General features: G+C 43.0%; 1 protein-coding gene across 1 annotated transcript; it reads right to left on the bottom strand.

Annotated features, from left to right (window-relative positions):
• Positions 1–675: 675 nt before the first annotated feature.
• On the bottom strand, positions 676–24942 carry LOC8031743 (arylsulfatase B-like). The gene is made up of 9 exons (XM_042292520.1): positions 24796–24942; positions 23769–23928; positions 19590–19702; positions 19402–19521; positions 18172–18297; positions 14109–14235; positions 11587–11883; positions 7644–8086; positions 676–813 (listed from the first exon to the last, which is right to left on the bottom strand). The coding sequence occupies exons 1-9, from the start codon at positions 24940–24942 to the stop codon at positions 676–678; spliced, it is 1671 nt and encodes a 556-aa protein (XP_042148454.1).
• Between the last annotated feature and the right edge of the window lie 917 nt (positions 24943–25859).

Genomic DNA, 25859 nt, shown 5'->3' with positions numbered 1-25859 from the left:
AGAAGTAGTCGGAGCAGGTTTGCAACGGCGGCTCCTACGACTTTGGCCACCGTGACCGCGATATCGGCGAGGAAAGGATCTCTTTTATGTTCTTTGGATGTTCTTAACGATGAAGGAGTCGCTGCTGGGCGTCGCTCGTTGGGGAGCCTTCGGACGTCCAGCATTTCTGCTTGAACACTTCACCACGCTGACAGACTACCAAACTACTCAGACATTCATAAATAATAGACAGTTTAATAAAATAAAAACTAATAATTTTAGTGAAACAAGTTCACAAAGTAATAAAAGTCAGGAAATTGGCGCACTTGTTCCAGAACCCAAATTTATACTGATGAATTCCCGCGTCTAATAATCAGAACAGAATAAAAAAAAAAAAAAGACGTTCCCGGACTGCGCAATTAAAGGCACTGTCTGACATGGAGAGGCCTTTTTTCTCTTTAATATAAAAAAAACACCGGATTTAACGCCTTGTGCAATTTTAATTCAAGTTTCTTTTCTAGACAAGAGTTTATTTGACCAGTAGTTTGTTGTTTCTGTCTTATTGTGTACCAGACACGTCCTTTAACATAAAGCAAGAACTTAATAAGTGAGACATACGTTTATTTGCATTCTTTAGGTCTGAAAGATATTATAAAAATAAAAAAATAACCATACTTTTTATAGATTTTCCTAATTTCACGTAGAAACGTCACCCCATGTAGACCACGCATTGTTGTGTAACGCCGGGTTAGCTTGTTGATCTGAAGGTAGATTTCCAGGGGGCACTGCAGCTTTCCGGTATCCTTCTAGTTTCTTTAGAAGCCTCTGCAGCACCTGCCAGGAAATATATTTCATTATTACTGCGTTTATTAGAAAACGCCAGTCCTTCCTCAACATGCCCTCAACTGGGATACGCCTTGAAGATTTGTAGACCCTAAACTCTAAAAGAAGATATCTAGTTTCCATTTCCTCGCAGAACATGCATACGGTCGATCGCAACAATCTGCAGAGCGTACCCAGTGATTGACAAAGACTAAAAACTGTTGTATAGCTCAAAAACAACATCCGAACAATGAAAGTGAGCAGGCGAAACGTCGTGTCTGTTCCATACTTTTCTAAATACTGAGACAAGAAGTAATAAAATAACGGATATAAAACAAGTGCTGTGTTATCCGCTTTTTTATTTCTTCTTCTAGTGTCAGGGTTTGAGATATAATGTTACCAAAGAAACTCGCTCGTTCACTTCCTCGTCTTGAAATGTAAAGGCTGGTTCACACATCGGCGTTGGTTGCGTTCCCGTCCAACTGAAACGATGGTAAAAACAAACTAACCGGGGGAAAGTGTTCGCCGTACACAGCAAAGCAAGCGATACCATACTGTGTACCAAGCACTCCATGAGGCAAGGTTGTTGCAGCGTTTTGGTCGTTACGGTCGTTTCGGTGGCATGCGAAAGCAACCGTTGCAAAGGTGCGAACCAGCCTGAGTTATTTTCGTGACTGCGTAACCTCGAATATCAAAGATAATATTTTGTCTTGATATGTAGTCCCCTATGCCTTTTTTGTAGATGACAGTAATTTACTTGCATCGCAATGCCAACTTAAGAAAGGCAAAGAGTGGTGAGTCATCTCATCGTCACTCCGGTGCCAATGAAGGAGCAGCATTAGCTGATAAGAACGCTGAGGAACGAAACACAAAGTGGGAAATGTCAACATATTCAGCCATGTCCTGCGTTCCTTATGTTATCAGGAACTATTCTTTAGCTTCGCATAACATTCACTAAAGAGCACTGCCATGCTAACACAAATCGGCGCGTGGACATGAAAAAGCAGGACATGCACGTGTAGGTGCAACATGGCCATGTCTTGCTCAGTCTTGCCTGCCTGCCGATGAAGGTTTATTCACTAAAGAGCACTGCCATGCTAACACAAATCGGCGCGTGGACATGAAAAGGCAGGACATGCACGTGTAGGTGCAACATGGCCATGTCTTGCTCAGTCTTGCCTGCCTGCCGATGAAGGTTTACTGAGCATCAGACTTGTGCATATCTCAAATACTGTACTCAAGATACTGTAATTTACATATCTTCTGAAGTATATTGGTATCTTGCAAATACCCTTGATCAAGAGTATTTGATACTGTATTTTACTTATATTTCTGAGCATCTTGTACTCATTACCTCAAATACATTTTTGACATTCTGCAATTTCCTGAGTTATTCGGTATGAAGTGGCGTGGGTGTGGCACGAGCAACCATGAACATTTTTTCGAGCAACCAAATCCGGTTGCTAGTTCCGATTAGCTACGGTGACTTTGGTATAGCTCGTGAAAACATCGTTTTTGTGCCGATTGTGACTCATATTTCACCGCAAACTTCATGCAAGGAAGGTTTTCCCTCGCCTTCCCAAAGGCGCCTTTTGTTTCCTAAAGTTTCCCTCAAAAAACCCTCAAACGAAAGGGTGCTTTTACGGAAGTAAAAATTGCCACACTGAAACGCAACGCAGAACGGAAAACGACCCACGCCAGTATTGCGGGCATCAGTGACAAAAATTCTCCAATAGAAGAATATGAGAAGTGAACACAAAAATAATACACCATTTTTTTTTTGTTTGCTTGCTGTATATTTAACCCCGCCACACAAAACGTCGTTTCTTTTTTTTTTTTTTTGTCGTTTGTTAGGCATTTATTGCTCTTGTGAACACTGTCTGTGAGCGAAAATTGATAAGCAGAGAACAGGACAGAAACCGACCTACGAGCAGAATGACCTCTCAAAATGCCAACAAAACGCCCCCCAACGTTGTTTTTTTTTTTTATTTATTTATTTCAAAATACTGCCAATCCCGGGAGGGATTATTGCAGGCATTGGTACATAATACAGTTGCAGGCATTGGTACATTTTCTACATGTGAGGCATTTAACAACGAATGAACAACACTTCTCGTCATTCAAAACATCCAATAATTACGAAAAAAGTTCGTCTTCGACTGCATTGATAAATGATTCAACAGTGCTCTGACTGAACACGTGTAGATCAAGGCTATTCCAGATTCTAATGGCAGAGGGAAAAAATGAGTGCTTGAAAGTGTTATTATGAAACGAATAGTCAACAAGTGTATGGCTGTGCTTGTGTCTAGTCGGTCTTGTGTTAGACAATTGAACGTACTTGGATGAGTCAATCTTAAAGGGGCACTGACACACCAAAATCATTTTTTTTTATTATCCGAAACGATTGAAAACGATGCCGGGACATTACCCTCAAAATTTGAAATTTGGGAATTCAGTATTTGTGAAGTAAAAAAACAATTTCCAAATGCCGAATTCGAAGTTCCCGCGCGATCGGCGCCGGTGCCTTGACGTCAAAAATCGCGGAGACCTGAGAGTCGACTTTCTTTCACCACTCCCTGCTGTTGCCATGGCGACCCAAAGCGAGGAGGAAAGGAGTGAGCGGCGGCGTTACGGCGGACCGGTTTTGAGCGGTGTCGCCTGTTTTCCGTTGGAGGATACAAATCCAGGAGACGGCACCACAACGAACTCCCGATTTTTGGTATTTCAAAAAGAAGGGCCGTAGTGCGTTCGCAATTGCGTTAAAAAACATGTTTTACGATTGCCGTAATTAAATGTTATAGAGATGTCGCCTACAAAGCTTCTAAATTTCCTGATTTTTGACGTCACCGATCAAAAGAAGCGAGGAGGCGAGAGGCGGGAAAATCAAACGCCAAAAATAAAAAGGCGCGCGCGCGCGCGGGAAAATTTTTTTTCGCGATGCGGTTTTTTTTGCGTGTCTATGACTGCAACTTGCATCGTTTTAGACAATAAAAATAAATACGACCTTTGGGGTGTCAGTGCCCCTTTAAAGGCGCCTTGTAGAAGAAGGTAGAGAAATTTTAGACGATTTAATGTTGCGCGGTCAGTAATGGTCTGTAAACCTGCTATTTTCAGAAGCTCTGTGGGGGAGTCAAAACGATCATACTTGTGATAAACAAACCTAATTGCCTTTCTCTGAGGGCTTTCAAGTGTGTTTATGTTTATATTCGTGTGAGGGAACCAAGCAATATTTGCGTATTCAAGTACTGGACGTATAAGGGTTTTATATGCTAGGAGTTTTGTTTCCCAAGACGAACATTTTGAGGTTCTCTTCAGAAGGAATAATTTCGTGAGAGCTTTATTAAATACATATTTAACGTGTGCGTTCCGGTTAAGATCAGATGTTATCAAGACTCCTAGGTACTTATACTCGGTGACTCTACGCAAGGGTTCATCTTTAAGGCTATATTGAAACTGGGAGACATTCTTTTTCTTTCTCGTGAAACTCATGGAGACTGTTTTTTCTTTGTTAATCACCATTTGCCAGTCATCGCACCAGTCGGAAATCTTTTTAAGAGATTTGTTTAGTAGGATGTGATCGTCTTGCTTCTTAATTTCTTGATATATGATACAATCGTCAGCGAATAATCTTATGTTAACATCAATGCCATCGGCTATGTCATTTATGAAAAGAAGAAATAAAAATGGAGCTAAAACGGAACCTTGTGGGACGCCGGATACTACAGCAACTGGTTGCGTACTTTGTCCCTCGTAATAAACAAATTGGAAACGATTTTTTAAGTAGCCTTCAATCCATGCAATTATCGGTCGTGGGAAACGCGATCAAACGCTTTCGAAAGATCCAAGAACACTGCATCTATCTGACTTCTGTTGTTTATGTCCATCGTGAAATCGTGAAGAATCTCAATTAGCTGTGTAACGGTCGATAGTCCACTTCTAAAACCATGCTGATGTGGGAATAAGATATTGCTATTTTCTACAAATGACGTAATGACTTTGAGAATAATATGCTCGAGAAGTTTGCAGCAGATGCAAGTAAGTGATATGGGCCTAAAATTTGAGGCTAGAGTCTTATCGCCAGATTTATGTATAGGGATTACTTTCGCAACTTTCCATTCGGCGGGTACCGAAGAAAGGAAGAGAGACTTGTTAAAAATTAACACTAAATACCTTTCTGTATACCTTTCTGAACGGAACCTATTTGAAAAAGGTGCGACCACTGCCGTGGCTATTACGTGGGCTTTCTTTGTTATTCATTCACTCATTCCCATATTCGAAGTTCGTTTATAGTGATCTCCCCATTAAGGGAATATGAATTGTAGTTAAACTATGTGCCTAAGGTGCACCACAGGTCGTGATATTCAGGGATGTCACTATAACTGAAGCAACTTTTTTTTTTCTTTTTCTTTTTCCAGAAATGTTTTGTAACACATATCAGTGATATCCTTCTCCTTGTAGTTGGTCTGTATAGAATAACCCAACGATGCGTTGTTGGTGTTCTTTTTTTTTCGCCGCTTTGTGCTGTTGCGTGCTGATAAACAATGCCGGTAAACCGGATTTGCGCAACTGTATAAAAGTGCTCGTCACTAACGTCGATACAAATTACGCAAGCGGATGTATATTCAAAAGTAATTGAATTACATTTTTAAGTGTTTATGCTCTAATCAAGATATTTTATAGTGAAAATAACCTGAGTAATATTTTGAATACTTGATGCGGCAGGTCTTTAGTAACGTAACTAAAATACTTTTATCGAGTATTTTGTCCAACACTGCTTAGCATAATCACATTGTTGAATTTCCTCTTTTCGAGATTTCTGCAAAGAACTCTCGAATAGAGGGACTTTATTGTTTCATATTAGAACGTACGGCCGAAGACCGTCCTGATTTCTTCAAGAAGGACGATTAGATGACAACGCGATGCATCCGAAGGTGCAAGCGAGCTGTACAAGAATGACGATAAGAATCCCTGGAGAAACGGAACAAGGAAGACAAAGGAAAAACACAAATCCAAAAATTTTTTAGTAGCATTCATCTGAGTTATGATAAATGCGTCATATAAACACTTCGTAGAAAACAAACTACAGCTCTGTAGTTTGGTCTTTATAGGGTGTCTAATTGAGGCTATAAAGATGTGTTTTAAAAAGACCTTGAAAGTTACACTAATGCGGTTTATGCAGGTACTATCGGGGAAAAATGAAATGCGAACAGAGGAGCGCGTGGCTCGCGGTACAGGCTGCGCCGCCTGGAAGTGAGCCTAGGGGCGAGGGTGCGTGGCCTACTCCGATGTGTTCACGCCCCTCGATTGGCGCTCCCCAAGCTTCAGCAGTGCGCCTCTTAGTGCGCTGAAAGCTATCACCGCTATCTTTGCTGGCTCAGCGCGTGCGGTGCAAAGAAGCTCGCCGCACTCGCCGAGCAGGCAAAGATAGCGGTGACAGCTTTCAGCGCACTGAGAGGCGCACTGCCGAAGCTGGGCGAGCGCCAATCGAGGAGCGTGAACACATCGAAGTAGGCCACGCACCCTCGCCCCTAGGCTCACTTCCAGGCGGCGCAGCCTGTACCGCGAGCCACGCGCTCCTCTGTTCGCATTTCATTTTTCCCCGATAGTACGTCTTATGGCGAGAATGACATACTATAGGGAACTGATGGTCACCATAAGTTAGATAATTAACTAAAAGGTCTGTATTGACTTTTAATTTAGTGAAATTAAACACGTGGTTTTAATTATAAACTTGCTGAGCGTCATCTCAAACCACGAAATAAGTAAAATTTGAGAACGATAGAGGGCGCGTGAGAAGTGCGGTGGTGTGGTTAGTAACTTTGGCACATCCCCGAGATTCCCTCGCGCCCCCAATTTTTCTAAATTGTACTTAGTGGTTATCGATGACACTCAGCAAGTTTCTTATTTGAACCGAACCCTTATATTCAATCATTTATAATTTACTTACAAAACTTTACCTAATGAACCGCCTTAACCCGACGAATATTTCCTTATGTCATTTCCCCCTGGTTGCATAACTCACCTGCACAACCCGCATTAATGTCTCTTTAACTTTTTTTTTCTTTTTCTAAACAAATCTGTAGAGCCTTCAGAAGAAAGGCAGTCAAAGACAAAAGCGCAGGGTGTGGCGTCTCATGCTGTCGCTTCTTGCTTCCCCGTTCTTCCGTCGCCGATATTATCGGCGAGCGCTGCAATCTCATCGGTTACGAAGCAATAATAGGATTATCGGGGCTGGCCAGGCACTGCAATTCTTAAACTTTCAGTGTCGCTATGGTGGCTTCAACAACGGGAGGTCAGCTGACCTGATATGCCGCGTCTCAGTGCCACGCTTGGGCCCTAAACTCGTCAAGCACAAAGCTGGACCCGGAAGTTCGCGGAGCACGCAAGGTTGGACGCCGGCGACAAAAGCGTGGAACCATCTTCGTGATAATCCAATAGCTGTGCTCCATGAACTTCAGCCCCAACGTTGTGTTCAAACAGTTTAGGGCCCCTAGAGAAAAAAACGTTCGGCCATTTTGTTGCGAGCTGTTACACGTATCTTCTGTTGTTCCGAAGACTATTTAAGATGTGTCTTTTTATTTTTATTTTTATAGTTGTGTTTGGAGAGCTGCGCGTTTTTCGGCGCACACGCGTCTACCCTCAAGTCTTCAATATGGTCAATTATAGAAGACCTACGCGCTTGAGTTTAAGACTACCGGGGTTGAATTCCGCGAGCGGTTCCTTGCCTTATATAAATATTATTTTAGCCTTTGTTTTGTTTGTTTGTTTGCTTTTCTCGTTCGGAACTCGTTATTCCACTCTACTAATGATCAAAAAAGGGTTGTTATTGTCTTTAGACGTACCTCGTTGTGTTGCTCTGCAATGTTGTTATATTCGCAGGGGTCCTTGGACAGGTCAAACAGACAAGGCGCCACAGTTGGTGCACACGGTTTGCTCGGATCTCTCTCGCCACATTTGATCGGGTTCGGATAGGACCCGTCCCCGGACCCACAGGCGACATCGTGACCAGCGTTCCTCAGCACCCGAGCCACAAGGGATGTCTCGCACTCTTGGCGAGCTCTGTTGTAGTCCCACGTGATGTTCCCCGGAACCTGGAACCACTCGTCAAGCACGCCTCCTCTCACCACACCACTCACAAGTTTGAAATGACCCTCAATGATAGCGGAAATATTGTCGATGGGATCTATGTTGATGAGCAGTTCCTTCCTCGGCGTCTCCGATCGGTGACTAAGTGCTTGTAGTTGACTGATCCCGTCGATGTCGCCCAGATCCGACGGGTCACCACCTGCAACAAATGCAACTGTATAATAAAACCGTCCATTCAACACACGGTTAAGATTCACTAAAACAATGCCATCTTCGTATCTCTTGAAACAAACAGTCAAGCGCACTTAGGCAGATCATCTGGCGGACTAATACGACATGAGCGCAACACATTTGGCGCGAACGCGGCAATTATACACTTTTTTAATGTTATAACTTTGAAAAGTGCGTGCTGAGGGGCCGCCAAACTTACCGATACAATCGCTGCACAAAAAGAGTGTACGGCATTGCACTTGTTATTATAACTTAAATTTTGCTTATGTGGAACATAAAAAAAAAAGACAAACCGACTTTATGCTTACCGCATCCACCTCTGTACGTGCCGCATTTGTACGTCATGCCATTTATCACTGCTATACTTCGCTCGCTGCCTCCGCAATACGGCCCATCCATTGTCTTGACAGTCAAAGTTGCGCTTTGAATAACTGTGCAATCCGGACGAAGTGTTCTCTCAAAACGTAATTTTGAAGCTCGTGCAACGTTGTATTCCGCAAATATGGTTATACGCGATAAATCATTGAGCCCCAAGGCACGGCACGTCCCAATATATGGCTTGTTTCCTTTCTGACGTTATACAAGGAAACTGCACAGCGTACTTAAAGCTCAGCTCTTATGCGCCCGTTTCCAGATAACGCGGCGTCGCCGTCGGCACGGGCGTAACCGCGCGCATTTCACTATGGGACGTTTCCCCACTAAATTTAGCGGGAAAATTTTCGCGCGAAGTTCAGCGGGTTAAGTTTCCCCGCTAAATTTGGCAGGGAGAACGACGCTACCACTTCGTCGTGACGACTGGTGCGGAAGTCTTGCGCTTAATGAAGTGATGCCAAGGTTAAACCTTCATTCACTGCATTAAATGATAAGAATTAATTTTATTACGAGTTCCGTGATAAATGAAGTGAGTGGCGAGGCAAAGATTCTGGGTCTGTGGATAGCTTTTGCAGAGAGTGTAAGTAATGTTCCAGTCTTAATTTGGTGATCTTTGCACGCAAGCAGTGGTGTGCAAAAATTATAAATATGCATAGGGTAGAGTGTGACGCTGTCTAAAATATGGTGTAAATGCGCACATCACACCTGATAAAGACTGAAACACCGCTACATTTTACACTAGCGTTGAGCGCATCGAAAGTTAAGGGTACATCGAAAGCTAAAGTTTGTACACATACAAACACGACGGCTCAGGCCGTCGTGTTTGAAAGATGATCTTTTTTACCTTTAGATTTGGTCCTCATTTTTCACAAGGAAAGAAGTAAATATTATATTTTTGGGTTAATCGAAAAACTACCCCTGCTGATAGCTACCGATCTTCTCGGCGTCGAATATGAGTATTCACTGCGTGACAAGGGTCGCGTGCTGACGAGACATTTTTCTACGCGTGAGTTCATACAATCACAGTTGTTCTTGACAGACAACATTGCTCACGCAAGTGACCACATGGGAAGTTTAGAATATTCTTTCTTTATTGTGGTACACAAAGCAAATAACATAGTGTTCTAGTTTTTTTTATTTTTTTTAACCCGCAAATTAGATTGGTTCTAGGTCACCTCGGTCTCTATTGCATGTCGCACTCAAAAGAGTACGAGCTGAATCGCAGTGGAAAACGAAAACAATTATGATAATCAATTGTTTGATCACGTGAAAGCTGAGGCATTGCACATGTGCAGAAGGTAAGCTTTGTTTCACCAAATACTTTACCAGTAAAGTATTTAGTTTTACCGTGCAAGCGAATCGGAACCTACAAGCGCCACTCAAAAGCGAAACTTAAAAGTCACCGAGGTGGTTGTGAAACAAAATATAGTCGAACGATTCCGACAAGCATAGTCGATTGTGAAACTGATTTCTGCAATTGATAAAAAAAAAAAAACATTCAATTATTTTTGCATACGTGGCGGAATCGTCTTCATGGTGCCCATTTTAATTGGATCGCGTCGTGCATCTGTACGGACAGAGGAGCAGCTGTGGTGCACCCGGAGCCTCGCGCTTGCTGTTCCGACATCTCTGGCTCGCTCACTGCGGGCATTCAGGCCCTTGACACCCTAACACTTGGTGCTTTTTCTGTCTTTCACGTGGCGTTCTGAGCGGCATACGACAGCAAATGCACATCAAGCTATTCTTGAACACGTGTCGCCATCTGTATCTTATATTAAAAATAGAAAATGTTTGAGGTGCAATAATATTCTTCACGTGTAATATTGATATGCGAGCTCTGGAAAGTCTTGGTGCCACTAAATAAGATACGCTTCAGAATAAGGACACTTGGCCATATGGTGTCCTAAAATTATGGTTGCCAGTTATCTGAAGCTTGATCTGAAATCACAAGAAGCGTTTTTCCACCCTCCACAAGTGTTTAAATAGTTCGCGACAGAGCAGAGCAATATAACATGACTTTCCTAAGACCAAATCGAATGGTGAGGAAGTCGAACTTTTGAATCCTGACGATCGGCAATTGCGTCTGCCCACAACAATGTCGGGGAGCGAAGTGCCCATTCCCTAAGCGCAGCTCATTTAGTGGCTCTAGAAACTCTAATATCGAAGGACGGTTCGAAATTTAATATATCGGAATTTGGATTAGTTCACGTGATTCCGTTTTATAACGTGATAAAATAATGGCACTTTAAAATTAATGTTTCTTATTTTAAAATATGCATTATCTGTACAGTTCATTGCTTACGTTTTTAATTCATTATATACAACCGACCGTTTACGTAAATTATTGCCGACGATGCGACGTTATAACTCGATAAATCATTTTTTTTAATACTAGAGACTTTGGTCTATTAAAAGCTGAATAGTAAACTAACTAAATTACTTGTAATATCGAGACATCAGAGTATAATTAAAAAACAATTCTTTGATTTGCATTATTTTTACGACTGTAGGATACAGTAAAAAAGTTATAAACAGTCAAGAAAAAACCAAAACGTCTTCCATGGAGGTGAATGGAGTATAAGTATGCGGGAGCTTGTGCCGGTCACTTTGAAGCATGAATTCAGCACGCGCCCCAATTGCAAGCATGGCACCCCAACTGGTGTCCATAAGTGCAAGCTTGCGCCTGGATATAGCTTTGGCACGCTTTTAAATTGCACAGGTTTGTCCGCACGATCAGAGACGTTGCGGTGGCCGGTGGTCTTGGCTGAAGTCGTCTATATAGTCTACTAAAACTCTATCTTATCTAGTAGGTGTTTAGTGAGCGCGAAGCGTAAACTTCTTGTACCTCTCCCGCTGGAGCGCTAGCTTCAGCAAGGATTTATTTCTAGGAGACAATACGCAAAACGACGTTCGCTCCATCGAGGTCTTAAATTCGTATTAAGTTCCTCTACGCAACATGACCGCGAAGCGGCATACATTCTAGGCTGTCATTGCTTTTGCCACGATAGTGTGAATGATGGGCGAATATTTTTGTTTTCATCTACCAGGCCATTCTTCGCTCGTAGGCCGGTTATTTGTTGCCGATGTACCACTCACCAGCAAGTTGGTATAAAGTGGGCAACCAGTCGCTGACGTGAAAAATGTTATTGTAGTCGAAGCCCCGCATTCCTCTGAACAACGGGCTCCAGATAAAGCCGGGAACGTGGACACCACCTTCCCAGGGCGTCATTTTCTGCCCCTTGAAGGGCCAGGAAGAGGCGTAGTTTGCATTTTCGCTGTTCGTGTCGGCACCGTTGTCCGATGAGAACACCACAACAGTGTCGCTTAACATTCCTCGTTTTCCAAGGGCTTCAACAACGGCACCCACTGACTCGTCGAGTGCGGACACCATGCCTGCAAAACGCAGAAAAGAAATGTGTTAATCCAAGGTATACAGAACTACATTGTTTTGTTGTTTTTTTAAACCAAAACACAGGTATGACTTGCTCAAATTATATATATTGGAGACTAAAGTCTACAATCAACGCTACCGAAGGTACACCGAATTGAGCCTTATCCGTAAGTTGGCGCCCTTCGGAGCCGACTGTATCTCGTAAAATCCTGGAATCGTTGAAATTGAATACATTTTTGACCTATACCTGGTTCAATTAATGCTCTTTAAATCACGTAAACAGGGATCAAATCACTTCACCTTGTATTAAAGTTTATTCGGCTGCAGTTGCCGAGCTTTATGCATGAATATTTATAAGTATTTTGATCATTTTCAATTCACTCCTTACAAAACTACGCCCCATTTCCGTAATGTCCTTTTTTATCTCTCTCTCTCTCTCTCTTTAACAATGCCTGCATTATTGAAACTCACTGCTCTCCGTCGTACTTTATTTGTTTTTCTTCAGGCAGGTGCGGGCTGGAGACTTAGGCACCGGATAATCCAACTTCTCCTTTTTTTTTTTAAGCAGCCATTGATAAATTAAGAACAAATTGAACGTTTGACTTAGACTGAATGTGAATGCGTTTTTTCTTTTTGTTTTGCCCAGCGCTGTGAGATAGGGATGTGTGCTGTACACCAGCTCTACTGAACCCAGTGTCACCAATTCAGCGGTTTTCCCACTCAGGTTTGCCGTTTTCTTATTTGCCTTGCAAAAGAAAGTGCCGTTTTTGCGGTTGGCGAAATTTTTAGCGTTTTTCAAATTATGTTAGCGTTTTTCCTCCATAGCAGGTCTAAAATATTCCTGTACCAAATTCATCGATCGTAAATAGCATAATTTCTGTTGTAGGCAAGATTTATGAGGCTGGTATTTATTTTTGCGTACGCTAAACACAATTGCTGTCCACAAAATAACTCTCGCGACCCCATTGAGGTATTACCGTGGCAAACATAGAAACATGCTTTTATCTGATTTGGGCGTCAACATATATTTTTTTCTTTCGAGTCTGCCTGACGACATAGGCCCAGTCAACCACGTACAATTCGGAAATAATGGGTGTTGCGGGCTTCTAAACTTTCATTCTGGTAACTGGAAGTTACAAGCGACGTCAGACGAGTAAGATACCTCTACTGAAGAATATACGTTCTTGAAAATCACGTGAATTTGGCTACTGAATCTTTAAACTATCACCAGATATTGCATTAAACACCGGAACTGCGCATAGAAGTGTACGTCGGCGGGTATGACTTGAAAACACACACCGTAACACCTGGTAACCGTTAAGTCGTCCTGCACATGGAAGCCCTCTTGGTCAAAAGAAGCCGGAGCTTCCTTTTAAATGGCATTTTATTTGATATGCCGTTGTTAGACTATTTATATGAAGTAAACTGTGTTAAAATGTCATCCTTACACTTTTCTTTAAATTTTGCGGTTTTTCAAAAATTATTTATTTTTGGCTTCTAGTCTTGGCTTCTAGTGGTTCACACGTTTTCGTTTGAGTATACTCTAGGAAGTTGGGTCCCCTTATGAAAACTTAAGAAAAGAGGACATAGTGGAACCATCTGTAAGTGCTAGTTGGCTCCAAGGTTTTTCCAAGTGCGCTGCTTCGTTGAAAAGCGCAGCTATTCTTTTAAACTTTGCTAAGGGTACTGCGAAGGCTACGAGGACGTGATGACAAAATAATCGGACAAGTTAATTCACACCCATTTTAGAATGTCAAAGGTCCAGTTGCTACCACTCCTTCAATCACATAACAATAGTTTCGATCCCCTTTTACGCCTTCTCAAGTAAGCCCAATTGTGGTGTACCCTTCAACTATCGTACGAAATAATGCATTGGACAAAGTAAGTCCAAAACACCGGAGGTGGCATCCGAGGGCAATATTGAGCGAGTTCAGTTAGCCTTCTGAAATGTCACTTCAAATACCGCGCTGGCAGTTGGTCGGTGTTGCACTACCGGCAGGTATGGGCATTTAAAGCGGATGCTGCACTAATGATTGCAGGAAAGTTGGTAGCAAGTACACTGGTTGAAGGCATTCCTGCTGAATGATATTATATGAATCGGCTTCATAACTTTAGCCACCCCTCATACTTGGTCCTACGACGGACGTGGTTCTGAATGATTGATGAAGTTAAAAGTGGTAGAAGGAAAGACACCCGAGAGTTATGACGAAGTACCCTAGAGACATACCCGCGTACATAGTTCTGTTCCAGTGGCCTATGTCGTGATACTTGTCGCTGTATTTCTTCGGGACCTGCAGAGGATCATGCCTGTTCGCACCATGTGGTGCTAGATGCGCCAGATACAGAAATAGTGGCTGCAAAAGAAAGAACAAATGTCGCTATTTTGGAAAGATTAGAACCCGCAAATTATCGAGTTGCAGAGACACCCTTCATCTACTTAAGAAACTACGTCGCTTTTAAGTTACAAAACGCATCCCTCAATCAAAATGTACTAAAAGTAAGTAATAAAAACGCTCATGCACCGACATCAATCTCTCTTTAGAAAGGCATATAGGCCTGAGTTCGTGGCATTAGTCAGTCAGATGGTGATTTCTATGCGCCTTGCGAGTGGGCGCATTTCTGTCTCCTGCGCATGGGAAAGGAGGCATGAAGGTGGGAGACGAGGCTATACTAAGCTCCGCCTACTCAGGGGGGTGGGGCATTGCACATTTAAACATCTTAGCGATCGCACATTTAAACATCTTGCCGTCGGCAATGACGAACGTGCTGTAGCAGCTGTGGCTGTAGCCGTGAGTCCTTCGTGTGGTTGCTGGTTAAAAAAAGAGAAAAGAACGTTCCCTTTCTGTCTTGTGTGATTTAGAGGTCGACTCCGTTCAGGCGTTGTCCAAGGGGCAGTGTTACCTGGGGAAATGAAAACGTGCTGCGTCTTCAGATGTGGTGTGAGCATTAACGACGGTGTGTCGCATTTTAAATTTCTGGGAGGATTGACAGATTGAGAGCTCTTTCTTGATTCGGTGGATGTTGGTGCATGTCCGTTCTTAGTTGGTGGAGCGATTTGTCTGGTTAATTCCTACAATGAACAAGACTCTGGGCTATTAGATAGGTACGTAGTTCTCTGGACCATGCACCCTTCTTAAAGGGACAAACGGCTCCTAGCCGCACGAAACAGAGAAATAACAGGTTTGAGGCGCACTTAGATGTCCGGAGCCGCACGCGCGCTGCACTGAAGGATGCAGTGTTTTTTTATTCCTGTCTGTTAAGACAGTAAGCTTAGAAAAACGTAGCTTCAGCAAATACAGAGGGCTAAATGAAGTACATCGGATTACCCCCGAGCAAGTGTTCGTCTGTTTGAATAACAGGGCATAGAAAAATAGGTTTCCCTAAAATTTCGCTAAAAATAAAGACTATAATTACTTCTTGGTGTCAACGAGTCTACGACATAACTTCCGCGATACGCTCGACGCCACTCGGGTAGCTCGATCGATCTTGCTACGATTCTCCTCCACGGATTAGCACAGCTCTTCAGACCTTTACCACTTAGGTTTATGCCACACATACATATCCGAATACGCTAATTAACAAACGCCTTTTAGTGGCGTGAGAAAATTGTGACAACAAGCAGCGATCAAGCACTTTTGGGCTGTGATGTGCTCACAGTAACGATCGCAAAGCCGCATTTGTTTATTTCCAGTCACTTCCTCGGCTGTCATCTGTCTTTAGCTGATTATCTTTGAACAATTCATCGAACGCGAGGTACCATTCTTCGCTCTCTCGCTCGCTCCTTGATACGTGTCTGCCAGTTGTTAGACAAAAACACATCTTACCGCTCGAGTTAGTTCGTCTGCCCTCTCTGAAAGGCGAAGTCGAGCTCGCTCGTAAAGCTGTTGGATAGCAGACGGCATTGCAAAGAAGCAGACGACGCTCAAATAGTGGGTCGCGGTGACCCATTATCTTTCCAATCGAGCCAATCAGAGCTAGACTCTCTGATGTCAACGCAACCCCTACGCAAGAAGTAGAACTTGCCCTCTGCATACTGTATTTCAGCTTTTGTCACGCGTCTACATTGGCATCGTGTGTTCATATCGGTAATGTATAGATAAAGATTTTTTTTTTCTTTAGGTAGTTGCAGGGTGTTTCAGGCTCACACAATACTTGAACTTAATACATCATTTGTAAGAATGGCGCCCTTGGTTGGGGACCCTTTATGCAGTTAGGTTCAGCTCAAACGTGCATGAGTAACTTAATCAAGCTTGTAATCGCATGCGTGTGGCCACACAAGGGGAGACATAGCACACGGGTGGAACAAGCGGTTTACACTCTTGTATAAAACACAGGAAATGCTATAGGTACACCAACTGTGCATTCTGCACGCAGCGAGGTTGATCAAAATCATGTGACCATAGTCTGCTCTCTTTATTACACCTTATCTTGTAGTCGCCCACTGTTTAAGAAACGCAGGGCGTGGGGAATACCGGTTTAAGAATTAAACGCAGTGCGCGGAGACTGCAACGGCTTGCGATGTCAATCATTTTGCGGGCTGCTGTTGCAACGGAGTTTTAAGCCGCTTCGAAGACGGCTGAAAACCCCGTTACCTTAGCAACCCATAAAAGAATTAACTTCACAAGCTGTTGCAGTCTCACTCGGTCAAACTCACGCAAGTGTGCGAACCACCCTTCAGCGCCGGACGCAGCCGCCTTTGGATACCGGACAGATTCTATTGTGCTGAGCAGTGAGTGCAGGACGTGTTTCACACTTGGTGGGGGACCGCAGGGAAAGTCAGCGTCCGCATTGAAGGCTACCATTTTTAGTGCGGGCAAAAGGTCATGTTGCGGGGCAGCTGGATGGATGAATGGTTTTGGCTAAACCCTTCATATTGGGTGGTAGCAAGCGCCATGGCAATGGAGCGGTTGCGGAAGTTTCCCTCCTATCCGGTTCCGTGTCAGCGCTCGGGCCGCTCGGAAGAGGGGCCAAGCATTCAGCTGTCGCGACGTTCCTCTACGCTCTCGTATCTCCCAGATACTCTTCAGAGGCCAAGTACACACTAACGACGGTGTGTATATAACGTCAGTGCGTACTTGTTCTTCGCCCCTATTTATTTCTAAAATGCATATCCAACTGTAGGTCACCTAAATATTTTAGTACTCTTCAGAGGATTGGAGCGTTCAAAAACGACCATCCGAATATACCATAAGTGTGAGTGCACCTACTTCTGTAGACAGCACTGAAATAACCAACCACTGCAATCTAAGGACGCACCTTGGTGATGAATTCGACCGCAGAAATGTTATGAATTATAGTAGAAATGGCATGAGCATCTAAATCGTTTTTTTCTACCGTCTCGTTTCCCATGCTCCTACCGTGAATATAGGGTCCTACGTCTTCCAGTCTTATATTTTTCAAAGATCGAGTAGTAAAAATCGGGCGCTTTGTTCCAAGCTGGTAATCGGGGAGACATCGAGGTTTTCATAAAATTATGTCGAAATTTGAGGTTTTTAAGTTGTGTCTTTAAAATATAAGTATATTTAACTATAACGAGCATTAATCAGCTTCAATACGGGAGTTCTTTTTTACACTCAAGTATTTTAAGCCCGCAGTATAGCACTGGTAACAGTGGTATATTGTGAATAAAATACGGAAACAAACTATCTTCTTTTCTTTTCAAAACAAAGTTGTGAAAATAATTTCTCATCCTCCTCGATGTTTTTTTTTTTTTTTTTTTTTGCGTTGGTTTAAACAGAAATAAAATAAGGTCATATAGACCTAAAAGCGACATTTTGGTACTCGATCTATAATACTGCAGGTCAGTGAAGCCAACTAGATCTAGGTTTGTTTCCGAGATCGGGAGCCAGCACACGTGTTCAACACTTGGATTTTTTAGAAAATAATTTCGAAGCTGGGTAATATGGAAAATGATTAAATTCAACTTCCCAATTCATAAAAAAAGAAAACATACTTAACCCGGTCTCCAAGAAACGTGATCGGTGTGTAAATATCGGGAAAATGTTTGTTTTTATCCGAAAACGAAGGGCACTACGTATATTGCAGTGACGGGCCCCCCGAGTACTTTTTGCCTATGAAACACAGGGCCACATCTTACATGGTAGAGATCAAAGTGTTCAGAAAATATTCTGCTATTCCGCATCACGGCTTCGCGCACGGTTGTCGCACATTACGGCCATTCGGAGTTTTCAAAATTTTCACCTGCACCAATTTCAGCTAAGTTTGCACTCAGTCGTTTTAAAGTAAGCAGATCGAAAACAATAAAGGGGAAAAAAAACACATTAAGACACCTTCTCCAGGGGGTGGTTTTCGATGACCCTGGTAGCCGCCTCTGTCATGAACTCGGTGTAATACTGGCCATCAAATTCACGGCCCTCTGATAGTCCTTGTCTAAAATCGAGTCCTGAGTGTGGGAACTGTAAGAACAAGAAGGATTCCAACCAGAAACAAAGATCATGTGTTAATAATTTTCATTGCTATTTTTTGTTCACTCCTCTTCCCATAATAATAGTCATAAAAGGCAATTGATTGAAAGGCAGCTTTATGAAGACTTTACAACAGATACAAAATATTTAACCTAGCACTGCAGCTTAATAAAAAAGGACAAACACATACACAACGCCTTGTCAAGTTGTCTGTGTGTTCGTATCCCTTTGTAGTTTACGGGTCTTGATCTAACATTTTAAGCCATGAAATCAAACAGGTAGGTCTACCTCACCCAAGTTCTTTGAGTGTTTAGCGTTCCAGAAATAATATTTTTCTTCGACCGTCCAATTTGACTGCTTTATATGCGCTTCTCAGGGCCACCATGAGCCTAATGTTTGATTTCGTAAACCAGGGGATGCATAGTTGCATAAAGCATAATTGGTATCAAGTTCGTTGCAACGCGCTAATTAAAAACACGTTGGTATCAAAAAGCTTCCGAACTCCATTTATGCTATCAAACGATGGGTTTTATTGTTTTATTGGCCGCCATCTCTTTCAGAGTTGCCAACTCTGAAGGTAATACGACGGTCCAGGTAGTTTATCATTGTCGGAACGGCTTCCGAATACCCTCTTTCAGGCTCCTCAGGACAATCCTCTACTCTTTTTTCACCTATACCACTGTGCCGCACCTCCACCCCTTGAGATTCATCCTCATTTTAGGGAATATTGAAAATTTACGAATGGTCAAATTAGGAGTATACGGAGTGATAGCGGCCACCATGTTTTTCCGGACCAGAAACTCCTGCACTCTAAACGGCATGTAGACTGAACCATCATCATAGTTAACTATCTGGTTGCCACCAGCCACCACCTTTGGTGGTGGCAACGTTTTCCTCACTTTTTCCCGCAGACGTTTTGGTACACCTTTGGAGTAATCTGCATTGGCTGATTTTTTTTTTTTTTTTTCGCAAGGAACAAGTTCCTTGCGTCGCAATGCGGTACTGCGTTTTATTATTTTAGTCAGATTCGCCAGTTCGGGAACCTTTTGATGCCACCTCGAAGGCAGCTGGTAGTAATAACATGGAGATACGCACCCCAATTTTATTAAATCTTATGTGAGAGTAGTAGTCAACAAAGCCACCCCAGGAGCCAATGTGCTTCTGGAAGCCTCTCATTGTCGGGGTGTATTCCTTCTTGTAGAATCCCAGATGCCACTGCAAATATTTGATCATTGTGGCTAATGTCCAAAGGACTTCAGACATCGCAGATGAAAATTGCCTACCTTTCCTAGCATCTGAGAGACGTATCCCAGATCACCAAGCCATTGAGGTAAAAGCTTAAACTGCAAGGGGAGCCCACGGGGTTCATTCTGAAGGAGGACGAAGTGCTGCATACCTGAATTCCATTCCGCAAAACAGATATTACAGTTTTACCGTAGAAAATAAAATAAATAATAAAAACAATTTTGTAATCGTCGTACAAATTTGGTTTTACATATCTGTGCAGCAGGAATTTACTTTCCAAAAGGGAAAAATATTTCCTTGTTTCCAAAGTGTTACGATTATGCATCAAAAAAGTAAAATCGCATATAAACTCGCACCAACCAAGTTCAGGATGCTAGGCAACGGCTCTCAAATTATTTAAAAGTAATTTTTTTTCTTCAAATGAAACAAAATAATATAGCGGGCATTCATATTAACGGAGTTTTCATTAAGTAGACACCACTGTACCAGGATTTAAATGTCCTGCTGTAGATACTAAAATAATTTTAGAGTGTGAGTCGGTGTGAACATCAACGAAACAATATTCTAGCTGTCAAAATCTTGTGAAGTATTTTGACTTCCAGTGTCGTGAATTCCTGTTACCTGGAATGCTGGAACACAATCACAGCTATGTTGATTACTTTATCGTCTTATATACTCAGCAATTGAAAGACGCTCATTTGCAGATGACTGCCTTCGCAGTTATGAAAGTTACAAGAATGTTGCTTTGTTCTCGTCACTATAGCTCATAAAATGTAATATCTCGAAGATCAAGCAATGTATATCCAAGTCAAAAGCACTGGTTTAGGCAATTATTATTCGACATGGTCGCCACAACAACCTTCCCTAAACCTGTTTCAATTAGGTGTAATATTGCTTAAAGGGGCACTGACACCCCAAAGGTCGTATTTATTTTTATTGTCTAAAACGATGCAAGTTGCAGTCATAGACACGCAAAAAAAACCGCATCGCGAAAAAAAATTTTCCCGCGCGCGCGCGCGCCTTTTTATTTTTGGCGTTTGATTTTCCCGCCTCTCGCCTCCTCGCTTCTTTTGATCGGTGACGTCAAAAATCAGGAAATTTAGAAGCTTTGTAGGCGACATCTCTATAACATTTAATTACGGCAATCCTAAAACATGTTTTTTAACGCAATTGCGAACGCACTACGGCCCATCTTTTTGAAATACCAAAAATCGGGAGTTCGTTGTGGTGCCGTCTCCTGGATTTGTATCCTCCAACGGAAAACAGGCGACACCGCTCAAAACCGGTCCGCCGCGACGCCGCCGCTCACTCCTTTCCTCCTCGCTTTGGGTCGCCATGGCAACAGCAGGGAGTGGTGAAAGAAAGTCGACTCTCAGGTCTCCGCGATTTTTGACGTCAAGGCACCGGCGCCGATCGCGCGGGAACTTCGAATTCGGCATTTGGAAATTGTTTTTTTACTTCACAAATACTGAATTCCCAAATTTCAAATTTTGAGGGTAATGTCCCGGCATCGTTTTCAATCGTTTCGGATAATAAAAAAAAATATGATTTTGATGTGTCAGTGCCCCTTTAAGCCCTTTTTCGCTGCTGTATCCTTTTCCACACACGTATTGCACCGTTCAAAAAAGCTTCCTAGGAAAACGCTCAACTTTTTCAATTAAAGGGTATTATTGGACATACGGGAGCTTAAAATGTTCAACCACGGGTGTGCATTCTAACAAATCTGGAGCGCCTACTTGCCCGCAGAGCCCTTGGGGGAGCCAATCGCTGCAACCCACGGAGAGAGTTCCGCAAATGGCGAGACTGAAAGGGGCACTGACACATCAAAATCATATTTTTTTTTTATTATCCGAAACGGTCGAAAACGATGCCGGGACATTACCCTCAAAATTTGAAATTTGGGAATTCAGTATTCGTGAAGTAAAAAAACAATTTCCAAATGCCGAATTCGAAGTTCCCGCGCGATCGGCGCCGGTGCCTTGACGTCAAAAATTGCGGAGACCTGAGAGTCTCCTTTCCTGTCACCACTCCCTGCTGTTGCCATGGCGACCCAAAGCGAGGAGGAAAGGAGCGAGCGCCGGCTAGCGCCGGCGTTGCGGCGGACCGGTTTTGAGCGGTGTCGCCTGTTTTCCGTTGGAGGATACAAATCCAGGAGACGGCACCACAACGAACTCCCGATTTTTGGTATTTCAAAAAGAAGGGCCGTAGTGCGTTCGCAATTGCGTTAAAAAACATGTTTTAGGATTGCCGTCATTAAATGTTATAAAGATGCCGCCTACAAAGCTTCTAAATTTCCTGATTTTTGACGTCACCGATCAAAAGAAGCGAGGAGGCGAGAGGCGGGAAAATCAAACGCCAAAAATAAAAAGGCGCGCGTGCGCGCGGGAAAATTTTTTTTCGCGATGCGGTTTTTTTTGCGTGTCTATGGCTGCAACTTGCATCGTTTTAGACAATAAAAATAAATACGACCTTTGGGGTGTCAGTGCCCCTTGAAGAAATGTTTAGTCCTAAACAAAAATCTGAGCTGCGGCTCTGAGCAGAGTGAAATGTTTAGCTCAATGCCTCAGCGCGGACTGCTTTTTTCTTATATCTAGAGATACACTGGATGTTTAAAATTCGAAGATTTGTTTTAAAAAATACGCAGAAGATTTGTTAATGAGGTTTTTTAGGTGGGTTATAAACTTTCAGGAAAAAAGGTATACTCTTAACCCCTTTGTTCATATAAAACACCTCAAAACTCTAGTTTGACTTACAACGTACTGACTTTGAACCGATGGTACCAACTTTCACGAACAGCTTGATATCCAAGTGGTAAAACTTATGAGAATAGCTAATGTAAGTGCGACTTTCTACAAAAAGAAAATAATCGGGATTTTATTAACCCTACTGCAAAACCTTGTTGTTGTTGTTGTTGTTATTGTTATTGTTATTGTTATTGTTGTTGTTGTTATTGTTGTTGTTATTGTTCTTCTTCTTCTTCTTCTTCTTCTTCTTCTTCTTCTTCTTCTTCTTCTTCTTCTTCTTCTTCTTCTTCTTCTTCTTCTTCTTCTTCTTCTTCTTCTTCTTGGTGTTGATGTTGTTGTTGTTGGTGTTGATGTTGTGGTTGCTGCTGATGTTGTTTTTGTTGTTGATGTTGATGTTGGTGTTGATGTTGTTGTTAGTGGTGGTGGTGTTGACGCTGTTTTTGTTGTTGCGTTTGCTGTTCTTGTGTTTGTTGCTGTTGTTGTTGTTGCTGTGTAGTATTTGATACGTTGTTTAGTTGTTCAATAAGTTATATGTCACCGCTATCGAGCCCCTCGTAAAAGTTGGGGCCGTCAGTTCGACGCCAGTGTGCTGTACGTCGGACTGAAGTTTTGGGGTGTCTTATATGGGCAATGGGTGTAAGAATACACACCTTTTTTCTGAATGTGTACGGGCAGGGGGACATTATATAGGCTGATAATCTTCGAGGTAAGTCAAATAAATATCTAAAAAAATAATTCACTTTTTAACTAGAGAAAATAAACATGTCGTTTCAATTAGAAACTTGCTGAGCGTAATCGAAAACCACTAGATCGGTCAATTTTAGGACAACGTGAAGCATTTGGGGAACGGAGGAATACACCGATGGTATCGCTGGTGCGGCGAGCGCAGAGCTATCGTTGGGGAAACACGGATGATTAGATTATCGTCCGCGTTTCCACACCGCTAGCTTTGCGCCTGTTACACGAGTGGTAACTTTGGAGCACCCGCCCGCGTTTCCCGCGTGCTTCAAGTCGTTCTAGAAATTTACTGATTTAGTGGTTTTCGATTATGCTCAACAAATTTCTAAATAAAATCATGTTTATTTTCAATCTTTATAAAGTTATTTAACGAATTTTAGTTAATTATTGAACACACTGTGGCGGTTATCCGCTCACATAACGTCCGCTGCACTCGAGAAACACCTAGCAAAGACGGCATTCAGCTAGCAGTTTTCACTCTTTTTTCAAAATTCTGTTTCTATTACGAAGTATTGCGCTGTGTTTATGCTGGCCATTTGCCGAGCTTCTTCCGAAGGTAGCAGCCATTTCTTCTCAAGTGCTTCGAAGGAAAGTAGACACTCGATGTTTCCTATAAAGTGTGCCTTTGGAAGACTCGTTTACGCCGTTAACGGCGTAAATTAATGTTTTATACATGCTAGTGTATCGAGCGACACGTATGCTGTCACAATATCGTCGTCAAACCTCCGCACCGACCTGTGTGAATAGGATATCGTCCGGTCATGAGTGCCGCTCGCGAAGGAGTACACATGGGCTGTGTGTAGTAGCGCTGTAGGCGGATGCCGTTCCAGGCAAGCGCGTCGATGTTCGGCGTCCTGATCTGGGGGCAGCCGTTGTAACTCACATCGTTCCAGCCCTAGGGAAAAAAAAAAAAGAAACTATTATTGCGGGCTGAACACAAGGTCTGTATTCTCTGTTTAAGAAACAAAATCGGCAAAAACAGGAAGAGACGGAAGCAGATTTCTCTCACAAGGTTATTCGCTCTGTTTTCCTCATCGTCCCAAGGACTGTATATCGCAGCTTTTTCCTCCATCCTTTTTTTCTTCTTTTTTTATGTGTTAGCATTTAGAAGGTAATCCAAATCTGAGGTACTGTGTGCCCATCCTTCGTTGTTCGTTAACTACATTCCGCGGCGAAAATGGGAATTGATGAATAATTACACACCAGGTTCGATTTCCCGCTAATTATAGCCTGGAAACCTAAACCGCCAAGAACGAATCACGAAGGGCGAGTAGCAAAGTTCGAATCACGAGCCGAGATACGTGAAAATAATATATCACGCCCTGCGTTTCCTTTAAGATGCCCAAGCCAATGAACTCACTCACAGCCTTAAAAGATCAATACTTTAATCAAGCTCCCACCTCTGCGGGAAATCAAACGAGCTCGGGAACTTTCTAGAGCTAAATATGGCTGCATTCGCCAAGAGGTTAGCGGTTCCTTGCGTGTTTTATAAATAAACGGCGGGGACAGCCGGAGACGCTGAACACTACTTCACACAGTTATGCTGCCGTATATAAATTTAAGGCACTTAAATATTTCGCCAAATTCAGCGATCGGTGTTCATGTGACACTGTCACGGCACGTGACGCCATTGCGTGACGTGAAACTGTGACGCCCCGTAGCATCAAGACGTCACGTGACACTAAATTCCGGCAAAGTTTTAGCGAAAACTGTTTCCCGCCAAACCAGAAAATCTTCCCGCCAAATCGCCAAAGGTTCTCACCAAGTCGTCCGCAAGTATGAACACGATGTGGGGCTGTCGGACGGGCGAACGTCTGGATGTCAGGAGCATAGCAGCCAAGGCAATGAAAAGGAGGATGACCGCTCCAATCGTCGCGATGTTCACCAGGCGGAAGCGCTTTGGAATCATGAAGTCCGCCTTTTCCGGACCAGAGGCCGGGGCCAGCGGCCTGTTGGAAGTTCGACGCCGAACGATCGCTTGCGACATCGGAGTATACCGGACTTGTGTCTCGTCAACTACGAAATGGTAAAATTTCTACACAGCATTCCTACGGACAGGCTGTCGAGTCGCGCAGTGCTAGGCTGTCTGTATCGCGGTTTTAACCCAACGTCAGTGTGCAGCTGCGCGATCGTGAGGTTACATGATGGAACTAAAAAATAGAACCAAAGTACACACACCAAAAAAAAACATGCACTCATTACGCACGTGTCGTTGGCAGTAGCCTCGACACAACTGGGGACTGCTTGCGTTGCTCGCATATGTATATCCGCTCTTCAAAGTAGCGGTACACGGGAGAGGCAGAAGGATCGGCGGTATATCTAATGAAAGTAGTTAAAATACGTATTGAATAGACGTCGAGTATTTCGTATTCAACTACGCATTAGGAGAAGTATTTGTTGATTTTGTTTAGGTCCTGAAATATGAGTATTCCTAACAAATACCCATAGCATAAAGCACGACGTTGCATCGTGCTCGATGCAGCAGCGCAGATTGTTTCTATATAGGTATTGTGAGTGTACTCCGAGCGTGTATCGAGCCAGTCTTTTGTGGCAGGTTTTGACGTGAGTGACCGTCATACAAAGGCGACACTCCCCTCAGAGGTTGTCTGTAGACTGTCTCTTTTACAGCGAGTTACAAGTGGATCCGCAGCTATAGAGTGTATACTCCCCAGAAGCATCGATGGCCTCGCTTGTTTTGTCCTTTTGTCGGCATGTGGAGCTGGTTAGCGGCGGCGAGGGGTCCGAGCAGACTAGGAAGTAATCCGTTACAAGTAACGGAATTACTTGTAATCAATTACTTTTCTAGTAATTTTGTAATTAATCCGT

The sequence above is a fragment of the Ixodes scapularis genome, unplaced genomic scaffold, assembly GCF_016920785.2.
Source record: "Ixodes scapularis isolate PalLabHiFi unplaced genomic scaffold, ASM1692078v2 PGA_scaffold3__209_contigs__length_174095766, whole genome shotgun sequence".
In the NCBI taxonomy this organism is placed as follows: domain Eukaryota; kingdom Metazoa; phylum Arthropoda; class Arachnida; order Ixodida; family Ixodidae; genus Ixodes; species Ixodes scapularis.
This window is presented reverse-complemented; position numbering and strand designations above follow the sequence as displayed.